At 34.3% G+C, this 18,180-nt stretch overlaps 1 protein-coding gene across 8 annotated transcripts in view; it reads left to right on the top strand.

The window, feature by feature from the left end:
- Rbp6 (RNA-binding protein 6) overlaps positions 1-18,180 on the top strand; it is a 1,547,649-nt gene that overhangs the window by 1,486,079 nt on the left and 43,390 nt on the right. For 5 of the 8 annotated variants that reach the window (XM_069847737.1, XM_069847734.1, XM_069847739.1 and 2 more), the window contains 2 exons: positions 3,951-4,297; positions 15,048-15,152. In XM_069847737.1, coding sequence (XP_069703838.1) covers positions 3,951-4,297; positions 15,048-15,152 — 452 coding nt within the window. The remainder of the gene's footprint in view (positions 1-3,950; positions 4,298-15,047; positions 15,153-18,180) is intronic. The other 3 variants (XM_069847740.1, XM_069847736.1, XM_069847735.1) reach the window with 2 other exon arrangements.

Below are 18,180 nucleotides of genomic sequence, written 5' to 3'. Positions count from 1 at the left end.
GTACATGAAGACAGGTTTCAAAGGTTATTAAATTGTACAGTAGGTATTTCATATAGGCTGATCAGCTGCCTTTAAAATTAAACCAAATAAATAAAAATATATGGAAATTCATAAACAGTTATCATCTCAAATTTACTATTTAGTTTTAATATAAGAATCAAGTTATCATCTCAAATTTACTATTTAGTTTTAATATAAGAATCAAGCTTTCGGTTGTATTCTCTATAAAATTAAATAACGTACTTACTTCCATATCGAATGGCAATAGAAATGAAGGGTTCAGAGCCATAGTGGGCCAAGCGCCATTTATTAAAAATGGAGAAAGCGCAAGGGTTAAAGTTAAGTGGATACCATAACTTAATGAAGATTGACATATAATTTAGTTTTAATGTGCACACTTTATATTATTTGCTATATGTTTCATTGAATTATGCTAAGCACTTAATTTTAACCCTTGTTTTCTCCGTTTTTAATGTATGGCGCTTGGCCCGCTATAGCTCAGATCCCTTCAAATGTTGTGGCAGAGTAACAGTGTTTGTTACTGGTCACATTATCTAACCGTAAAAACATTTTTTTATTGTTATTATTTTAGACCTACGCACCAATCACATATTCACAACTGAAATAAATATTACACAAAATTCTTCTCAGACTATAACATTTAATTTGCCTTCAAAATTTAATAAAATCGTTTTGGCATCAATGTTACTTCCAAATTTTAAAAGGACAAAAGTTATTGCTTTTATACTTGGTTACTTGTTAGAAAATCTTAAATTCTATACAATTTATTTATTTATTTATTTATTTATTTATTTATTTATTTATTTATTTAAATTCAAATATACAGAATAAAGAAATATAATTACAAAACAAACAAAGAGAAATACAAATAAAATAATACAAGCAATATAAAAAGAAGATACAGTAGTATTAACAAAATTTGAGACCGAATGAGCAGCGCTCGTGCTCGGTCGCAGTTCAGATATAATATTAAAATAATAATAATAATAATAATAATAATAAAAATAAATAAGTAAAATAAAATAGGAACTAAAATATAATTACAGCGGCAATGGAATTATATAATATAATATTAACACTAGAGAAGAATAATATCGCACGTGAAAAGTAGGACTAATATATATTTCAAAAAATATATTGAAATTGAAGATTTGAAATATGTCAATGTTTAACTTCTTCAAGATAAATCATTCGAAATGTAGTAATAATCACAGGCCCCCAAACGCAGTGACCTACTGGTCACCTGTACCGTAAAACTGTATACGCCTATATTTATTCATAGAAATTCGGTTCTTCATGTTACTATTTAGGTAAACTTTCAAATATTTTGACTGCCTATCTTTAAGCCTTGGTTTTTCTGAACCGACGCATGCGATATGCGAGGTGCGAGGCCCGCCTCGCACAAATCCGGACTACACAAGAGATAGTGAGTGGTTTCTATGGCTGCGAGATGCAAGGTCTGCGCACCTCACAGCCATAGAAACCACTATCTCTCGTGTAGTCCGGATTTGTGCGAGGCGGGCCTCGCAGCTCGCACGTCGCATGCGTCGGTTCAGAAAACCAAGACTTTACTGTTCCTATGCAATATGCATACTTCCATGCTCTGATACAGAAAATAATTGTCTTCAGCACAAAAAGTATTCCTCTTCTGTAAAGCTTTTGGACGATAGTTGCATGAGATACATTTCTTAACTTCTTAAATTCATTATTATTTTCCTTTTTCCATGGAAACCGAAGACGGAAGAAGTTCTGGAAATTTGGAGGCATTTCCTTCCATAACACGTTTCGAAACACCTTATTGATTCTGGTCCTTTTTTATTCTCTCCAGAAGAAAAATTTGGGAGCAATTTTTAAAATATTGGATATTTACTCTATTTTTGCTCAAACATTTTTACACATTTGTTTTCATAATTTTTCGGAGATACAATCTAAGGGAAATTTTCAACCCTTGCATACACCTCCCTAAAATACATTTCAGAAAGTCTTACTTCTTGCAGCCACAATTTTATTTTCTGTTCAGATAAACTCAGCGAAAGAATAACTACAGACTTTTCTGCACACAATTTTTTTAAACATCTTATTGATCTATTAATGAGATTACGTTGAAGCATCCCCTCAAATTGCGGACGTTGTTATTTCTCCGTAGCATATAAAAAAAACTGTCCATACCAACTGTAAAGTTGCGAAATTAAAACATAAATAAAAGTTGATAAAAATTGATAGCCCTCATCTTTGAGGTAGATCATACTCAATTGCGCTTAACTGGCGTAGTACATTGAGTCCACGAGCTATCTCGCAAGTCACGTGATCGAATGGGTTTCCACAAAGGTGACAACTTAACTACGTGTCATTGTTTCTTAATGTAGGCTTTAACATTTGAAGCAGACCCCCAAGTATTCACGCTCTTACAGTTTGTATAAGGAGCTACTTTTTTGTATTTTTTATCTGCTGTAGAGACGTGTGTACAATTTTTAGGGAGGATTTCGACAGTAGCTTAATTGGTAGGGCTACTGGCTACGAACAGAAAGGCCTCGAGTTCAATCCCGGATGGTGGCCGGATTTTTCTCGTTACCAAACTTTCAGAACGGTCCCGGACTCTATTCAGCCTCTGTCAAATTGAATAGTGAGTCTTACTTGGGAGTAAAAGACAGTTGTAGCATGGTTCCGATCACACCATCTAATTCTGTGCCAAGATCATGAAAGCATGCGCCTTCATGGTATCTAAAAAGAGGATATTCTTCCACATGAAGGCATAACACAAGAATTTCCTTAAAGATAGGCCTGCCTCCATAACACAACTTGGAACATAATTATTGGTTCCATTTTAATATTCATTTTTGTCCTATTTTTTATCAGTGACAAGCAATTAACTTACCGCCATTCGCTCAAGCGTCTCTATCTGTGAAGGACGCGTCAAAATTGTAGTCCTTTTAGACGTCATAAGCGTTGCTCTCTGTGCGTCATAGGAGGTACTCTATTTGGCACCGTATAATGTTGATTAGAACTAATGGAGAAATGCCTGTAGGAGAACCGGGAGTACCCGGCGAAAACGTACCGGCAAGAACCGTCCTTTTTCATCACAAATTCCAGTGTAACCCCTCCGGAATCCGAACTCAGGTTACCAGCGTAGAAAACCGAGGATCAATTCAAGTCTCATCCTCATTTTGCCTCCAAAAATGAAACCAAAATTATTTCTAAAGTTTGACACATTTCTCTTCATGACACAGTTCGGAACACACTATTGATTTCACTTCTTTTTTATCATCTTTATGAAAAGCAAATCAAATAGGACTTCCGTAAAAGAACTTCGAGATATTTTCCACAATAATATATTTTCACTTGTATTCCTACCACATTTCTCTAAAAATAGAATTGAAAAGAGGTTCCAAAACGTTGAATACACAGTGAGTTTCTCTACCAATCAAATCAAACTCATCCTGTTGTTGACATACTTAGCAGAAAGCCCTTTACAGTAGACTTTAAGAACTTGTTAGTTGGGAGCTTAATCCGACATTTTGGCGGGAGAACAGAGTTTCCTTCAGTTTGAGGGAAATATAATATTATTGTACTGCTAACCAAGGTACACGATTAACATATTCGAGAAATTTCCTCTGCTTTTTAATTTCGTAGTAACATATCTGAAACCTTCATCTCAAGCCGGTGAAGCTGTAAGAAATTTCACTCACAAACTGACATAAATTTGGTACACATTTCTGCCCTATGGACCCGATCTCTGTTTTCACGAATTACCCAATCTTCCGGGAAGAAGTGCAGTCTCCAGCAGGGCAGTGCTGCCGACGTAACCATAGCAACAGTATTTTTATTTATGCATTTTCACTGTTTCTGCTCGCTGGGGTCTTTGTGTCGTGTGCGGTGGTTTGATTGTGTGACTGTTCTTTTGTGTGCTTGTTGTCTCGTTGTCTCTGAAGGGACTCCGGCGACCGCGAGATGGCAGTCGCATCAGCCAGTGGCGGCAGCAGCGGGAGCCGCCCCCGGAGCTGCAGATGCACCTCCTCCACCCCACCAACGGCACTTCTCCGTTTCCTTTGCAGTGATGAACAACTACCAGGCGGCAGCGGCAGCAGCGGCGCAGGGGTTCGGTCCCCCAGCGTCCCCCCACGCGGCGGCGGCGGCAGCAGCGGCCAACTCTAGGGGGGGATTTCCCCCGGCCAATTCGCCAGGTCCCATCGACATGTACAGCTCAAGTGCGGCCGACAGTGTGGCGGGGTACGTGCAGGCTGCCAGTCCCCAACCATCGGGCTTCCCGACTATTGCGGTGAGTCCAATCCCGCCTGCCTTGTAGGCCATTCCAGAACACCCTGTAGATCAGTATTTACTCCACTTAAAAATAATTACTCTTAAGTCCAGAAGTATTTGATGTGTCGGAGATGATCCATCTGTCTCGGCGAATCATCATTTGAAATAAAATTTCAGGATCGTCCTGTGTCTCCTACCACTTCTAATTTTTTGACACGTACTGTTCATCCAAAAATTATCAGTGTTTTAGGAGACAATTCTATTAACTTATTGACTCCTCTGCCAAGATGAATTATCCTTATCCAAGAAAATTTCAGGAACATCCTGTAGTTCTGCATAAAATAAATTAGTCCATGAAAGGTCAGTGTTCAATAGGATAGTTTATTTTAATACAAGTCTCGCATAGTTTATTGTTTTAAGGATGCTGTTTATTTCAATGGAATTTTTAGGATCACCCTGTAGATTTTACTTTACTTCTGAACTTTTAACACAATATAAATTTTTAATTCAGAAGGAATCATTATCTCATTCGTTTACTGAGTTGATTCTTTTAGAAGAAAATGTAAAAGAAGATTAAAGATCTTTGCCTGGAGTTCTAAATGTGCAAAGGTCAGTGTTGTGTAGACTTTCCTCTTATAATGAGCTATACGATGAATATGAGTCAGTAGAGTCGAAGAACGGTAGGATTTTTTTTTTTTTTCAGAAAATTTTGAAAATCGTCCCATAGCTTCGCTTTCATTTTTTATACTTAACACACATTATTACTCCCGAAGAATTCGGTTACGTAAAACTGTTTTAATTAGTTTACTGAATCATGTATGAGATAAAATCAGGATATACTATTTCAGATGCTATGTGTATTAGTATTAATTTACCAAAGATCATATTCTAGATCCAAATCCTTTACAATTTAATATTATTTCGTGCACATTTTTTTAAGGGAAGTTTCGAAATCGTCCTTTAAATACACTTCCACTTTTAAACTTTTAATACTTACTGTCAATTCAGAAAGAAACTGTCTATAAATGTTGTCTTAAGCAGTTAATTATTATAGAAAATTATCCTTCTTCGGTAACATTTGTAGCTTCGATTTCACTTTTAAACATGTTAATAATAATAATAATAATAATAATAATAATAATAATAATAATAATAATAATAATAATAATAATTTTACGTGCTGTACATCTGTCGGTTTCAATTATGTAGTAAGTAATTGAATGTAGTTCCACTAGGTCAGTGATCTGCAGGTTTTGTTTTAGCATAGTTTTTAGAATCATCTTATAAATCCAGTAGTTCGTTAAAAAAAATCGTTTAAAAACTCCTAACACGTAACTTTAACGTACAAAGATTTGGTGTATTAGATGTTTGCAATACGGTATTGAATGTACTATAGTTTTCAATAATATTCGGTTAATATATAATATAAGTTGCGAAGGTTTTTTTTTTACTAAGGGTCACTGTGGGTCACGTGGAACGTTTTTCTGTGTACCACTCGAAAAAAATTGTAACAAAAATCTAACATTTCCTCTTAATGGGAATTCCGTCGATGCCACCCGCAAAGCATTCGTTAGTTAAGGAAGGTCATATGTCCAATCATAGCCTACGTTATGCTTCTACTACAACATTGATCAAATGGAATGCGCAACCTATACTTATTATGTTAGAGGATACATCCTCATTCGTTTTCGTATTTTAAGAATGCATCGTAGAATTTCCTGAAAGAAACCACTTGGCCATACAGGATGTCGGCCTTTATACAGAGTGAACATAATACCACTAATTTCGGGGATTATTCTTTGAGATATTTCAAACAAAAGAGTTTAATACAACTTTACTCGCTTTTGCTTCCTTTTCGATATAAAAATTGTATATGAAACATTTCTTTTGCTTGTTTTGGGAAGCCATTGATTTAATTCCAAATATGCTTAGTCAATTTAAGAGAGCAATGTATTATGATAATGGAATATTGAAAGAATTTTAGTTTTGTCCTTTACATTGCAGAAATTTGATTCCAACAAATGTAACGTTTCGTTTTGATGAGAAATTTTAAAATGTTAATATTTGTTCGGATCAAATTTCAGCAAATTTACAGTGTAAAACTAAAATTATTTTAATAATTTATTATCATAATACTCTGCCCTCTTAAATTGACTGAGCTTAAAGAGAATTAAAACAGTGGCTTTTCCAAAACACGCTATGAAATGTTTCGTATTAAAACAATTTTTATTTCGTAAAGGAAGCAAAAATGGAGCAAAATAAGCTTTTCTCTTTGAAATATCTCAAAGAATAATCCTCTGAAATTAATGGTATTGTTTACGGTTCACTTTACATAGGCAATTCGAACAATAACGATGACATATCAATTAATTAATTATGTAATTTGATGATTATTTATTTCAGTGATTTATATATTTATGCAAGGGGGGGCCGTGTTAAAGCAATTGCTGTAGATCTGTGTTTTCGGTATCAGATGGGCTCTGAAAAAATTGACGTGAAACGTTTGACAACGTGTAGAAGCTTATAAAATATTAAACTAAATTTTAATGTAGTAATCAAAACTTATTGTTCGTACACAAATGGGTGTTCTTAATAAATGCGGACATTATAAAGACAGGAATAGTTAATATAATATAGTCTAATTCTAAAGTACTTAACCGTGGTATTAAATTCCAAAACAATCCGGTTTTTTCTAGTAACGTATTATTATTCCTTATAATTTCAAACAACTAATTGGTGAATCGTTTTGCCTACCAACAATTGCTTTCTGTCTCGAGAAATGAGGAAGCGGTCATGAAATAGTTAACCAAAGTATCCACCTTGTTAAATTTTAATGCGCGGAGTATGAAGACAGAAATGAAAATACATATTAACCACATTAAATTTTTTGTTGGTTGGAATATTTTACAGATGGACAGTATTGATCTGTGATAAGAGAAGTAATTAATGATGGGCACAATATATTCTCTTCATATGAAATTACATTCCGAAATTAGTCGCAGCTCACAAACATGTTTTCACTGTGATTCACTCAAAGTTTATCGTATGTGATTATTATCACTTTAATGCTGCAAAACTATTACCAATCAAGAAAGTGGTCACAGATCTGTAGCTATTCTTGTTGCCGAAATATTACTGAAAGAGGACGCTGAGCACGGCTAATTTTATACGCTAATTAAAGGGTTCAGAGCTATAGTGGACCAAACTGAGAAAGGAAAGGTTAAAGTTAAGTGAATATTATAGTTTAATGAAGACTGATATATCATTTAGTTTTAATTTGTATATTTTATATTACTTGCTATATGTTTCAATTGAATTATGGTAATAACTTAATTTTAACCCTTGTTTTGTACGGTTTTAGTAAAAGGCGCTTGGCCCACTATGGTTCTGAATCCTTCAATTCGGCGCCCTCATACCCGCAGCGAGGTGAAATGGCGTCATTGGGCGTAATCACATAAGTTACATTTGTTCATGGCCTAACTACTAAAAACATTAACATTCGGCTGCGACTGATGGTGTAAGCATTTGAAGTTCTGTCATTGCCATTCTTTGTTTCACCGAAGATCGTTGGACAGGTGCCCATACTCGGTAGGGAGAAAGACGTATTCCGCGTCAAAATTGTATTAAATAACTCTTCCGCATTTCAAAAAAAAAAAAAATCTGAAAGACTTGCATTTGTTACAATGTAAAAGGAATATTTAGTTTACTTCTCCATATTTCTACTATTAAATATGAATTCTCAAAACTGATAAAGTGTAGCTAGAAAAAAATAAATGTAGGTAGGGTGGCGAAGGAGAAGTTTAGAAAATTTAATCTACTAGAAATTTTACTGGCTTCTCGTGCCATATTAATACGCCCTTTCCGGATACATTTTCTGGTTTTGAGATGAACTGGAATAGGTTTGGTTAGGTTAATTGATTTTGGTACTTCCTGTTATCCCCTCCTAAAACTCCTAAGGAGATTAACGTAATCAGATTTTAAATTGCAAACGATAAGTAAAATAAAGAAATTTTCTAAATATCTGGACTTATAATTATTTTGCAGTAGTTTTAAAAAATACGAGTATATATTAATACATTTTTGTGAATGTGTTTGACCGTAAAGAAAACTATTCTTTTCGTGTTGGAATAAATATTAAACAACTTATTGCTGAGGCAATATGCTTAAAAGTTTTTAACATTTTAACTATTTGTGTCAAGTTCAATTTATTAATTTTTGCCGTAGCCTATACAGTTATTTGATCAAATAGTCAATCAGAATTTTTTACTTTGTATTGGTTTGAACTTATTTACTGCATTTTCTAATACTTCATATATTTGTTTAAATTATTTTAATGATCAGGTCTGTGACAGGGTTATATTATTATGTAATATTCTCCATGCTGTAGTTGTTCATCTAACTTTTTCAAATACAAATCGAAGAAAGTCATTTCCAAAGCTGCACCTGTTTTGTCAAAGATTTCAAGACTTGTTGAATTCAGAGGAATTTTTAATGTTACACCTCTAGAATTTTAGTAAAAAATGTAAAGCAAAATAATTGGGAGTATTATTTTGAAATTCAAAATACATTTTTTAACATTTTCTGAACCTCCTATATATGTACTGAGAAAAATGTCTTACAATTAGGTATAGTTCCCAAAGAAAATTAAGATTATTGCTCAAAAATTACTTTCTTTGTTTTTACAATGTATTAATCGTTGCACTTCATGGAGAGGATCTATTTTTTCTAAATAGTAGTCTAACAATTTTCATGGGTTTTTATTCAAAGTTACTTCTATATTTACAGTTATCCGTGTGAATTAGCATTCTTTTCTATTGCAGAAAGATCAACAGTATTTCAAAATATGTGGTAGGAGACTATATTTTACATTCAATTTAGTTAGAGGAATTAAAAATTCTAACATACGTAGGATAGCACAGGATTTTTTTTCTCAATAGGTGGACTCAAATCAGAAACAGATTGGTGATAAAAATTATTAAAAAACCTTTAATATTATTTCCGAACTAGTTTTTATTCCAGGTTATATATTTAATGATTAATTTAAAAAAAACGCTCGAAATGACCGTCTTAAGCCTCGCTACAGCCCTGTAGCGCCTCATTTCCTCCGTGAGAAGTCAGAATTTTGTATTCTCTATTATTTTCAGATTAAGTAGCATTAATTATTAATTATGTGCTCATTTTTCGCAGCACTCATAATTGGTCTGAAGGAAGTCCTACGTTGTTATTAAATCAAATTACGAACAAAATATAGTTAACTGTTTGGACAAGAATAATTGGGAATAACTTAATCGGGTCTGTTGTTCTGCTCGGAAGACTGACAGGAGAATCCTTATTCAATTTTTTAAGAAAAATATGAACGAGTTGCTGGATACAATATCACTTAGTGTAGTTCGTCGCATGTAGTTTATGTACGACGCTGTTATGTCTCATTATAGTCCAGTTGGAGATAAGTTTTCGGATAAATAACCGTTTAAAAATAAATGGATGTCAGCACTTGACATTCCTCTGACCTGAACCAAATTTATTTTTATTTGCGGGACCATATTGAACCCTTTGTTTACTTAAAACCAACTGAACTACCGGGTCATCTCAGCGTTAAGAAGTTGTTCTCCTGATCTGTGGCTTGGGCGTGGGTTCGATTCCCGTTTCGGCTGATTATCTAGTTGTTTTTTCTAGGTTTTTCCCAAACTTTAAGGCAAATATCAGGTTATTTATGGCAAATCCACTGTATTATGTCATTTGCATGACTTTTCTTTGGATAGGAATAAAACCAAGAGTTTCATGTCACAGATTTATGACACATAATGAAAGCCAAGCTCTGAATGATACGACTTGAGATAAAATGCACTGATCATATTAAAATTGAATTGTTCTGGTAATCACCTCTGACTCGGCTTTATCAAAGAGAGTAATGAATTGTGACATACGTAAATTTGACATCTTATAAATTGAATTCTTACACTGCCAGGAGGGCAGAGTTCAGAAAAATTCACGTTTCCATATCTAAAAGTTTTAGCAAATAACCACATCGCTACATAAAAAATTTAGAACTCTGTATAGATTTTATTTTACATTTGTAAATCTTAAACACATGATAGCAAACGTAAGTGGTAATTATGGAATTCTCCAAAACTAAGAGGTAATTTAAAATGTTTATATTTTTGTAAAAATAAATAAATTTTATATGCAAATTCTTACTGGACTTGTTTAATATTATTATGACTGTGGACAGCGGAAAGGCCGCTTCGTACCCTCAGCAGTTTTAAAGTTGGCCCATGCAGTTTCTTCAGCTTGGAGCAAAATTTTGAAGGAACCATACGGAAGTAAATAAATCTGAGAGACGTTCTATGACAGCCATTTTTAACCGGTGTGCAGCCAACGACCCGCTGGTGTGCTGCGAGAAAATGAAAATAGTAACAGTTCTCGTAGAAAAAATTGGAAAATCAAAAGTGAAAAGAATAGTAAAAAAGTGAGCCCACACGAGTCAACATTTAGCGAATGAGGCACAAGTCAATATTCAGTTAACACATTCCCTCCTAAAACACTGGTTTAGATTACATGAGTGTGCCTCTGGATTTTATGTTAGGCCTGCCTTTAGTGTGCCACATATTGAAAAAGATTGAAAAAATCTGTCCTATGATATTATATGATAAGAGGTGCCGAAAAATATATGATGCGATTAATCCACAGTGGTTTGTTTATGCGAAGCACATTTTCAACTTAATGATGGCCTAAAGATACAAAAATTGGAGAATTTGAATATGCAATAATGTACATTCAACCATCCAACAACGACATTTCATTTGTGAAAGTTACCATCTGGTGTGACATCATATTAAGTCTCAGTATTCTAGCATACTATTTTTAGAAGAGATTGGAAAGGGGGTAACAAGTAAAGGTGCAGTTACTGGAAACTGTATATCAGTATGATTGCGTGATAATGCGATACCGTTATATTGCATAAAATAATGAAAAATTCAAATTCATTCACAACTGTGCAAAGATAAACCATTAATTTCCACATAGAATTGGTTAAAATAAAATTGTAACGTAATTAAATAAATAACAATTTTTAAATAAAGGAAATTGTTTCTACGAGAATTAAGAGATTGTATTTAAGAGACCCATTACCTTACACCGAACCGGCTAGTCCGCACAATGGAAGTTGGCCAAATATAAAATTCACCCAAAAAAATTCGCCCAAGAATATTGATCCAGGAATATTCGCCAAAGTGATTACACCCAACGATTTTCATTTTCAGCCTCACTCACGGAAAATTCACCCATTGCGATAAAGTTTAATTCATTTCATAGTAAATACATTTTCAGCAATTCGTTTTCGTGGTAACATTTGTGTTCCGAAATGTTTAAGTGTACAGTATATTAATATTTTGAAATTCTTTCTTAACAATGCAAGATTCGTTTCCATGGTGACACTTTTAGCTTATTACAAAATTCTTAAGTTTATATTAACATTTTGACGGTATAAATTTTCACTTATGGAGCCAGTTCGAATAAAGCAAGTACAAATAACACGCACAACTGCTTCCAGAACATTGTTTGTAACAAACATCCCACTATATACAAACTCATACATTATTTAAAGAAAGAGCAATCAGATGGAGACACAATGATCCAGCAGTTGGATTTAGGACGAAGAGTAAAAGAATCACAAGAACGAAAATATAAAAGCTTAATGTAAGGCTGCAAAATATTTCACAAAGGTGTGATGAATTCAAAGACGAAGGACGTGTCGTTGAATATTTGCGTGTCTCTGGTTACAACATTCAAATCTGAAGACTCGGTTTCTGCAATAAAATAATCCTAAAATTTTTCAAGAGATATGTAAACCATTTAAAACTTCGTTCCACCTAAATTACTGCATTATCAACTAAAAAAAAATAATATATGTCAAATTCAAATTTATTTACAATTTACATTTGAAATGAATACATATGAATTGATACCCGAAATGAGCATATGCTCGTGCTCGGGTACAGTCCAGTAGTCTACATAAATTTTACAGGGATCAAATAATAATGCTGATGATAGAAATAATAGTAATAATAATAATAATAATAATAATAATAATAATAATAAAATAAAATAATCGTGACAGAAATGATATAAAGATTGTAATACAAAATAATTCATTAATAATAATAATAATAATAATAATAATAATAATAATAATAATACTAATAATAGTGATAAAACAAAAATATTTACAATAATAAAATAAATACTAAGACGGATAAAATAAAATATAAAACCACTAGCGAGAGTTAACACAACTTAAATAAGCATATAGTAACCGGAAAAAAAAATGACGAACTCGAAAATCAACAGAAAAGTTCGTTGTATCGCAGACGACAGCAACCGCCGTATTGACATTGTGTTGTGCATTAATGGTAGTAGGGGGGAGCCGAAAGTCTACGTAAGTGCCATTCTCTTCGAATCTTCTCGCACAATGTGATTTATATATGTTTCCAATTTTATTTTGGGTCAATTTATTTGGGTGCATTCTCCGGTGCGTCAATCGTCCATGGGTCAAATTTCATTTGGATAAATATTCTTTGTGTGAACTAGCACCGAACTCTATTACATATGCTTGCATTAGAATTGTGCCGTTCAAGATGGTTAAAGTGAAAAGGGATATGGAATAAGAAAAGATAAAGACATATTCCGTGACTGCGCATTATTGAATCTTAGCTATTCAGACATCCTAAAATATGTCTTATTCAGTGGTATACACGTGGTACCTATGAATGGTATAACGTATTGGGAATAGGAAGTATCGCTTCAGTTACCCCTACCTCCTGCAATAGCGCAAGCAGTGAAGTATAGTGCGCCAAGGGACAAGCCGTATCGGAAGTACAGCCCGAGAGCATAGTCACGGCCGGTGTAAACACGATGCTCGCGAGCATTGGAAGAGTCTATGAGGTTGCGGAACGTAACCAGGGGGTGCATAGGCCAGTTTGATGCTAGTCGCGCTCCCTCTCGAGAGAGTTGTACTGGCGGTGCGGAAAACATCAACCTGTAATGAAATGAGTCCATTGACAAGTTAAACAGTAGAGTCAATGTCTTTACTTGGTCTATAGCATGCACTGTCTTTGTCGTACTGCCTCCAAATGTGTATCCCCACTGTTTTCCCCTCCACGTGCCTCTCGCGCCGGTCACCGGCCTTGACTATGCTCTCGGTCTGTAGCTCGCTGCTGTAGGTTTGTTGTTATCAGTTTGTGGTTAAATGACAGACTTACCAACTTCCATAATGCGCGAGTCACCCACAATTAACTTAAGACTTCTCTCCCGCATTGACACAATAATCTCATGTTTATGTTTTCGTTCCATTGGTATTATTATTATTATTATTATTATTATTATTATTATTAGTAGTAGTAGTAGTAGTAGTAGTAGTAGTAGTAGTAGTAGTAGTAGTATTAGTATTAGAAAGGACATCGCCCACTAAATCCCCACCTCCATTTCATCTCTCGTAGGTTGGCAGGTATGAAGTTACATGCGCTCTGCTATTGTCAGAAATGACGTAAGACGTTCAGGTCAGTATTTCGCGGATATTGGTAAATACTTGGTCACACCATGGCTCGTCTGCACAGATGAAATACGATATTTTTGCCCTTCTGAAAGAGTGTGTCCGGAATTTGGCGAAGATATAATTAATAAAAATTATCCCTTTTATAAAGCGCTCTGTGTAATGAAACGCATCAAGTATACAATATTTTAGAGACAATTAAGCTAAGCCGTGTATAACAGGAGTACTTGGTAATGTGGTTAGGTTGGCACAAATCCACCAATTGAGCCAACTCTAAATGAAAAACATACACCACTCATTTCCTAAGGGAGGGAGATAAACATCCATACCTGGCGGGAATCGAACCTCTTACTGTTAGATTGTGTCAGTCATAATAATACTAATAAGGTAAAAACAACATGTTGTACTTCAGTACAGACCACGAAATCATGGATTTTGCACGTTGAATGGTTAAAGTAACATGCTAGGTGGTTTACATCCAGCGCTCGCGGATTCAAAGTCAGTCGAGGGTGATAGATTCTTAAGGGGACACTTATGTGAGTTTTAAATATTTTACCATTTTCATCCAAAATTTATTAATTTTAAACTACATAAACATGTCTACAATACTATCATCTGTACAAAATTTGGTGCCATTAGGACTAACAGTTTTGAAATATTTTTAAAATATATTTTATATTTTTTAAATGTATTTTATTTTAAAAATATTTCAAAACTCCTTGCGTCACAATTTTCACAATTTTTAGTTCATATTAGGTCAAAAGCTTCAATATAGTTATGGGAATATAAATTATTTAGCTTTTTGAGCTCGGTCTAAATAGAGAGTCACAATAAATTTTTAAGTCGATTTTCTTAATTTTTCACCATTATTTCACCATAGTGTCCCCTTAAGGGACTATAGAGAAGAGAAGTAAACCCTGGTGTCCCATGTAGTAGATTTTTGGCATAAAAATACCTACCTTTAGTGATCCAGACAGAATTCACAGGCAGCTCTTAGCTTCGTGGCAGATGTCTATGCAAATCAACATCTAACTAGAGTTATCTGAAATACATGGAATACACAGACTTATGATACGAAAATTATCACCACCTTCATTAACATCATATGCAGCAGAAATGAGGGACTCAGCGGTAACTTTTTTTAAATATCTTTTTTGAAATTATTTTATTGATCTCTCCATCTTTGTTTTTGTGAGCCCTATTGATCTTGCTCCCACAGATTGTTCCCCAAGATTATTATAATAATTATCCGTGGCGGAACAGCCCATGGATGGCCAAGGCCGATCTACAGACTGCTAGCCTCACGTCCACAACCTCAGCAGAGGTGAGCTATCATTCAATCAGTACCAGGGTAACGTGTGGTCAGTACGATGAGTCCCCGAGTCGTTATAGCTGGCGTTGAGCTCCCCAGTAATAGCTCCTCAAATTCATCGCGATTCTGGATGGGCACAGGTTCCATACACTGGCCGATAATCCGTTAAAAAATTTCTCTCCACCCCCTGTGGATTCGAAACAACCGTACGGCTTGGTACCTTTGACCGCCATGACATGAGAATGTTTTCCAGAAACCCGATAAAATTAAATAAAGAATATTGCTACTTCAAAATTACTGGAACCCCAAACCGACAAAGACAAAATTAATCCGAAAGCCGAGAAATGTTACAATGCAGGATTATCAAAAAGCCAAAACATCTTTTTAATCATCGAAACTATGTTGAAAATAACGTTTAAGTTTCAACGTTTATTTCGTAACTTAATAATTTTAAGTACAGTACTCTTCGAAGTGTACGTACTATTTTTTATTTTATTTTTATTTTTTCTAAAATTTATTCTTTGTCTTCGTCTCTGCAGATGCTAGTTGCTCCTATAGGATACAAGAAGTTAATAGGCTATATGCTATAATTTTAATAAAACAAAAAAAAATTGCTAGGAAAATTAAATTAACCAAAATTTCACAATACTATAATATTGTACAACATATAAAATATGGACATTGCTATAGTTGTTTTCTTTATAGTCCGACATGGTTTAATAAACTAGTGTGAGAAATGAAGTTTTGCCAATTTAAGGGTTAAGGGTTGTTTTTTTCTCCTTTCACATTGTCACATAATATTATTTTTAATGATTATTCTTTATGAATTGATTAGTAGGCCGATCTATTCGAAACCTTATTTAGGGCGGCTTTTGTTAATAACATTATTCTTAATGCTTTTATTAGAACATATCACAGAATTTTCTTTCAAAAGCGTTGCAGAGTCTGAAAGAGAGGCTATTAGTGCGGTGCAAGATTTGTATTGTCCTTTTTTTGCGTCGTGTTACAGGTACAGAATCAAATTCTTCGGAACTACACACCTGCTGTAGCATGAGAGTTACGACAGTTCAGAGAAACGTCTCTTGAATCCGTCCTGGTTAAATTCTAGGGAACAGCTTCTGGTAACTGATCGAAAAGATTAGGTTATCCTTCCTCTTCTTCCCTAATGTTATAATCAATACGTAGATCCGTAACGTTGGGTGTTTTGTTTCCAGGACACAGCACAAAAAATCTTACGCAGCATTATTGATGTCGAAGAAATATTAATCATACTATTAATGATGTAAGAGCAAATTAGTTGTCATATTTAAATTTTAATAAAATGCTTTTCGAGTAAACTATTCCGCCTCGACAACTTGGCAGGGCACTGGCTTACAGTAAGTGTGGATTTGAGTTCGAATCCCGGAAATGGTGAATTCGTATTTGTGGTGAACAAAGTCAAGGTTCCTGAGGTATTTTCTCGGGATTCTCCCGTTTCGCGCCTTCATTCCACCGTAACTTTCCACTTCAGTATTCATTATTATCATTTCAATAGTGTATACTCAAAACGGTGTGACGTGATGTAATATTGTAACTGATGTATAGATTCGACCAGTCTGAGAAGGCGTAGTATGCTTTTGAGGGTATCAAAGAGCTCTTTAGTGGTACTTCACCGGAACCTTAAGACGTGAAGACTGAATTGACAGATGGCACCACACTGTTAAGTCACGATAAAGAAACGACTGTTCGGACTTCAAAAACCATTCTCAAAATAGGAACGACAAAGCACAATGAGCCCACTACTAGCTTTTGGGCCTCTCCTTTGTACCGAAGGAAAAAAATAATTTTTTTTTCTGAATGAAATGGTATCTTTATTTTTATTTTAATGTCATATTAACAATGTATCAGCGAGGTTAAAAAGTGTTAACATTTTAAATTTAAAAAAATAATACAATTCTTGTTTCTAATGTAGGAAATAAAGAACAAAATAAGAAGGCGGGCGCAACAAAGCTCTCAGGCAGCAATGTATCCAGGACTGGATAGCATATTATTTCTAGAACAAAGAAGAAAGAATGGATGAACGTGGTGCAGTGAATGTATTTCCGAACTGCATTTGTATTTATAGTACCGTTAAACATACTTGCGCATTGCTTCCATGCCTGTTGAGTCAGTCTATTACACAGCGTTAGATTGTCTTTAAGGACTGAGTTTTCACACGTGAATTTGTACAAACATGTCAAAGATCTATTTCGATTTTTCGTGGAATCTCTCCATATACGCTTTAAGGCTAGTCTTCTTTTCTGCCTTTCAAGTGATACATTTAGTATAGATTTCAGGGATTTCCTGTTTCCCGGGTTCTAGATAATTTCTCCGTTTCCTATGTCCTGTGTTGCCTACATTCAGGGCAGTCCGGAAACTTACTGATTTCCCCTTGTATGTTGAGATTTTTGGCCATTAATTTTATATTTCATATGTGTGTTTCTGTGGTGATACATGTATGCATGAAGGATTTTGCAAGAGGCTGCTAATACAATTAATGGACTAAAGAGCATGACGCAAGGGTTTGTCTTGACTTTTAAGCTTCGATATGAGACTGATTGTTTTATGTTTGCCTGTGTAACTTCCGCAGCTTTCAGATTATATGAATAAGGTACCTTGTACTCCTGATAAAATAAACATTTAATCACTCTATCAGTCCTATATGTTAACTACTTAATTAATATAATTATTTCGACAAACTTGACACATATATAGCATTACTAAAGAACATACGTTAATTATATTCAATATTTTTTCAGGAAGGATTTTTCTTTAAATGTTATAAAAATGCTGCATCAATTTAATTCATATTAAGCAAGCGTACAAAAGTATGTAAGCCTATAATTCAATACCATAACAACGGTCTGATATCCCATCCAGTTGGTTACGTGAGGGAGAAATTATATATTTTTGCATAATAAGTAAGTAAGCCTAAAATATGTTGTCAACATATTTAACTTACAATAAAATTGCAGTAGATTTTAAGTTTTTATATGTTCAATAAAATTTATAGTTAAAGGTT

The sequence above is a fragment of the Periplaneta americana genome, chromosome 15 (genome assembly GCF_040183065.1).
Source record: "Periplaneta americana isolate PAMFEO1 chromosome 15, P.americana_PAMFEO1_priV1, whole genome shotgun sequence".
NCBI classification, from domain to species: Eukaryota; Metazoa; Arthropoda; class Insecta; order Blattodea; family Blattidae; genus Periplaneta; species Periplaneta americana.
The sequence above is the reverse complement of the archived record's forward strand: the minus strand, read 5'-3'. Positions and strand labels throughout refer to the sequence as shown.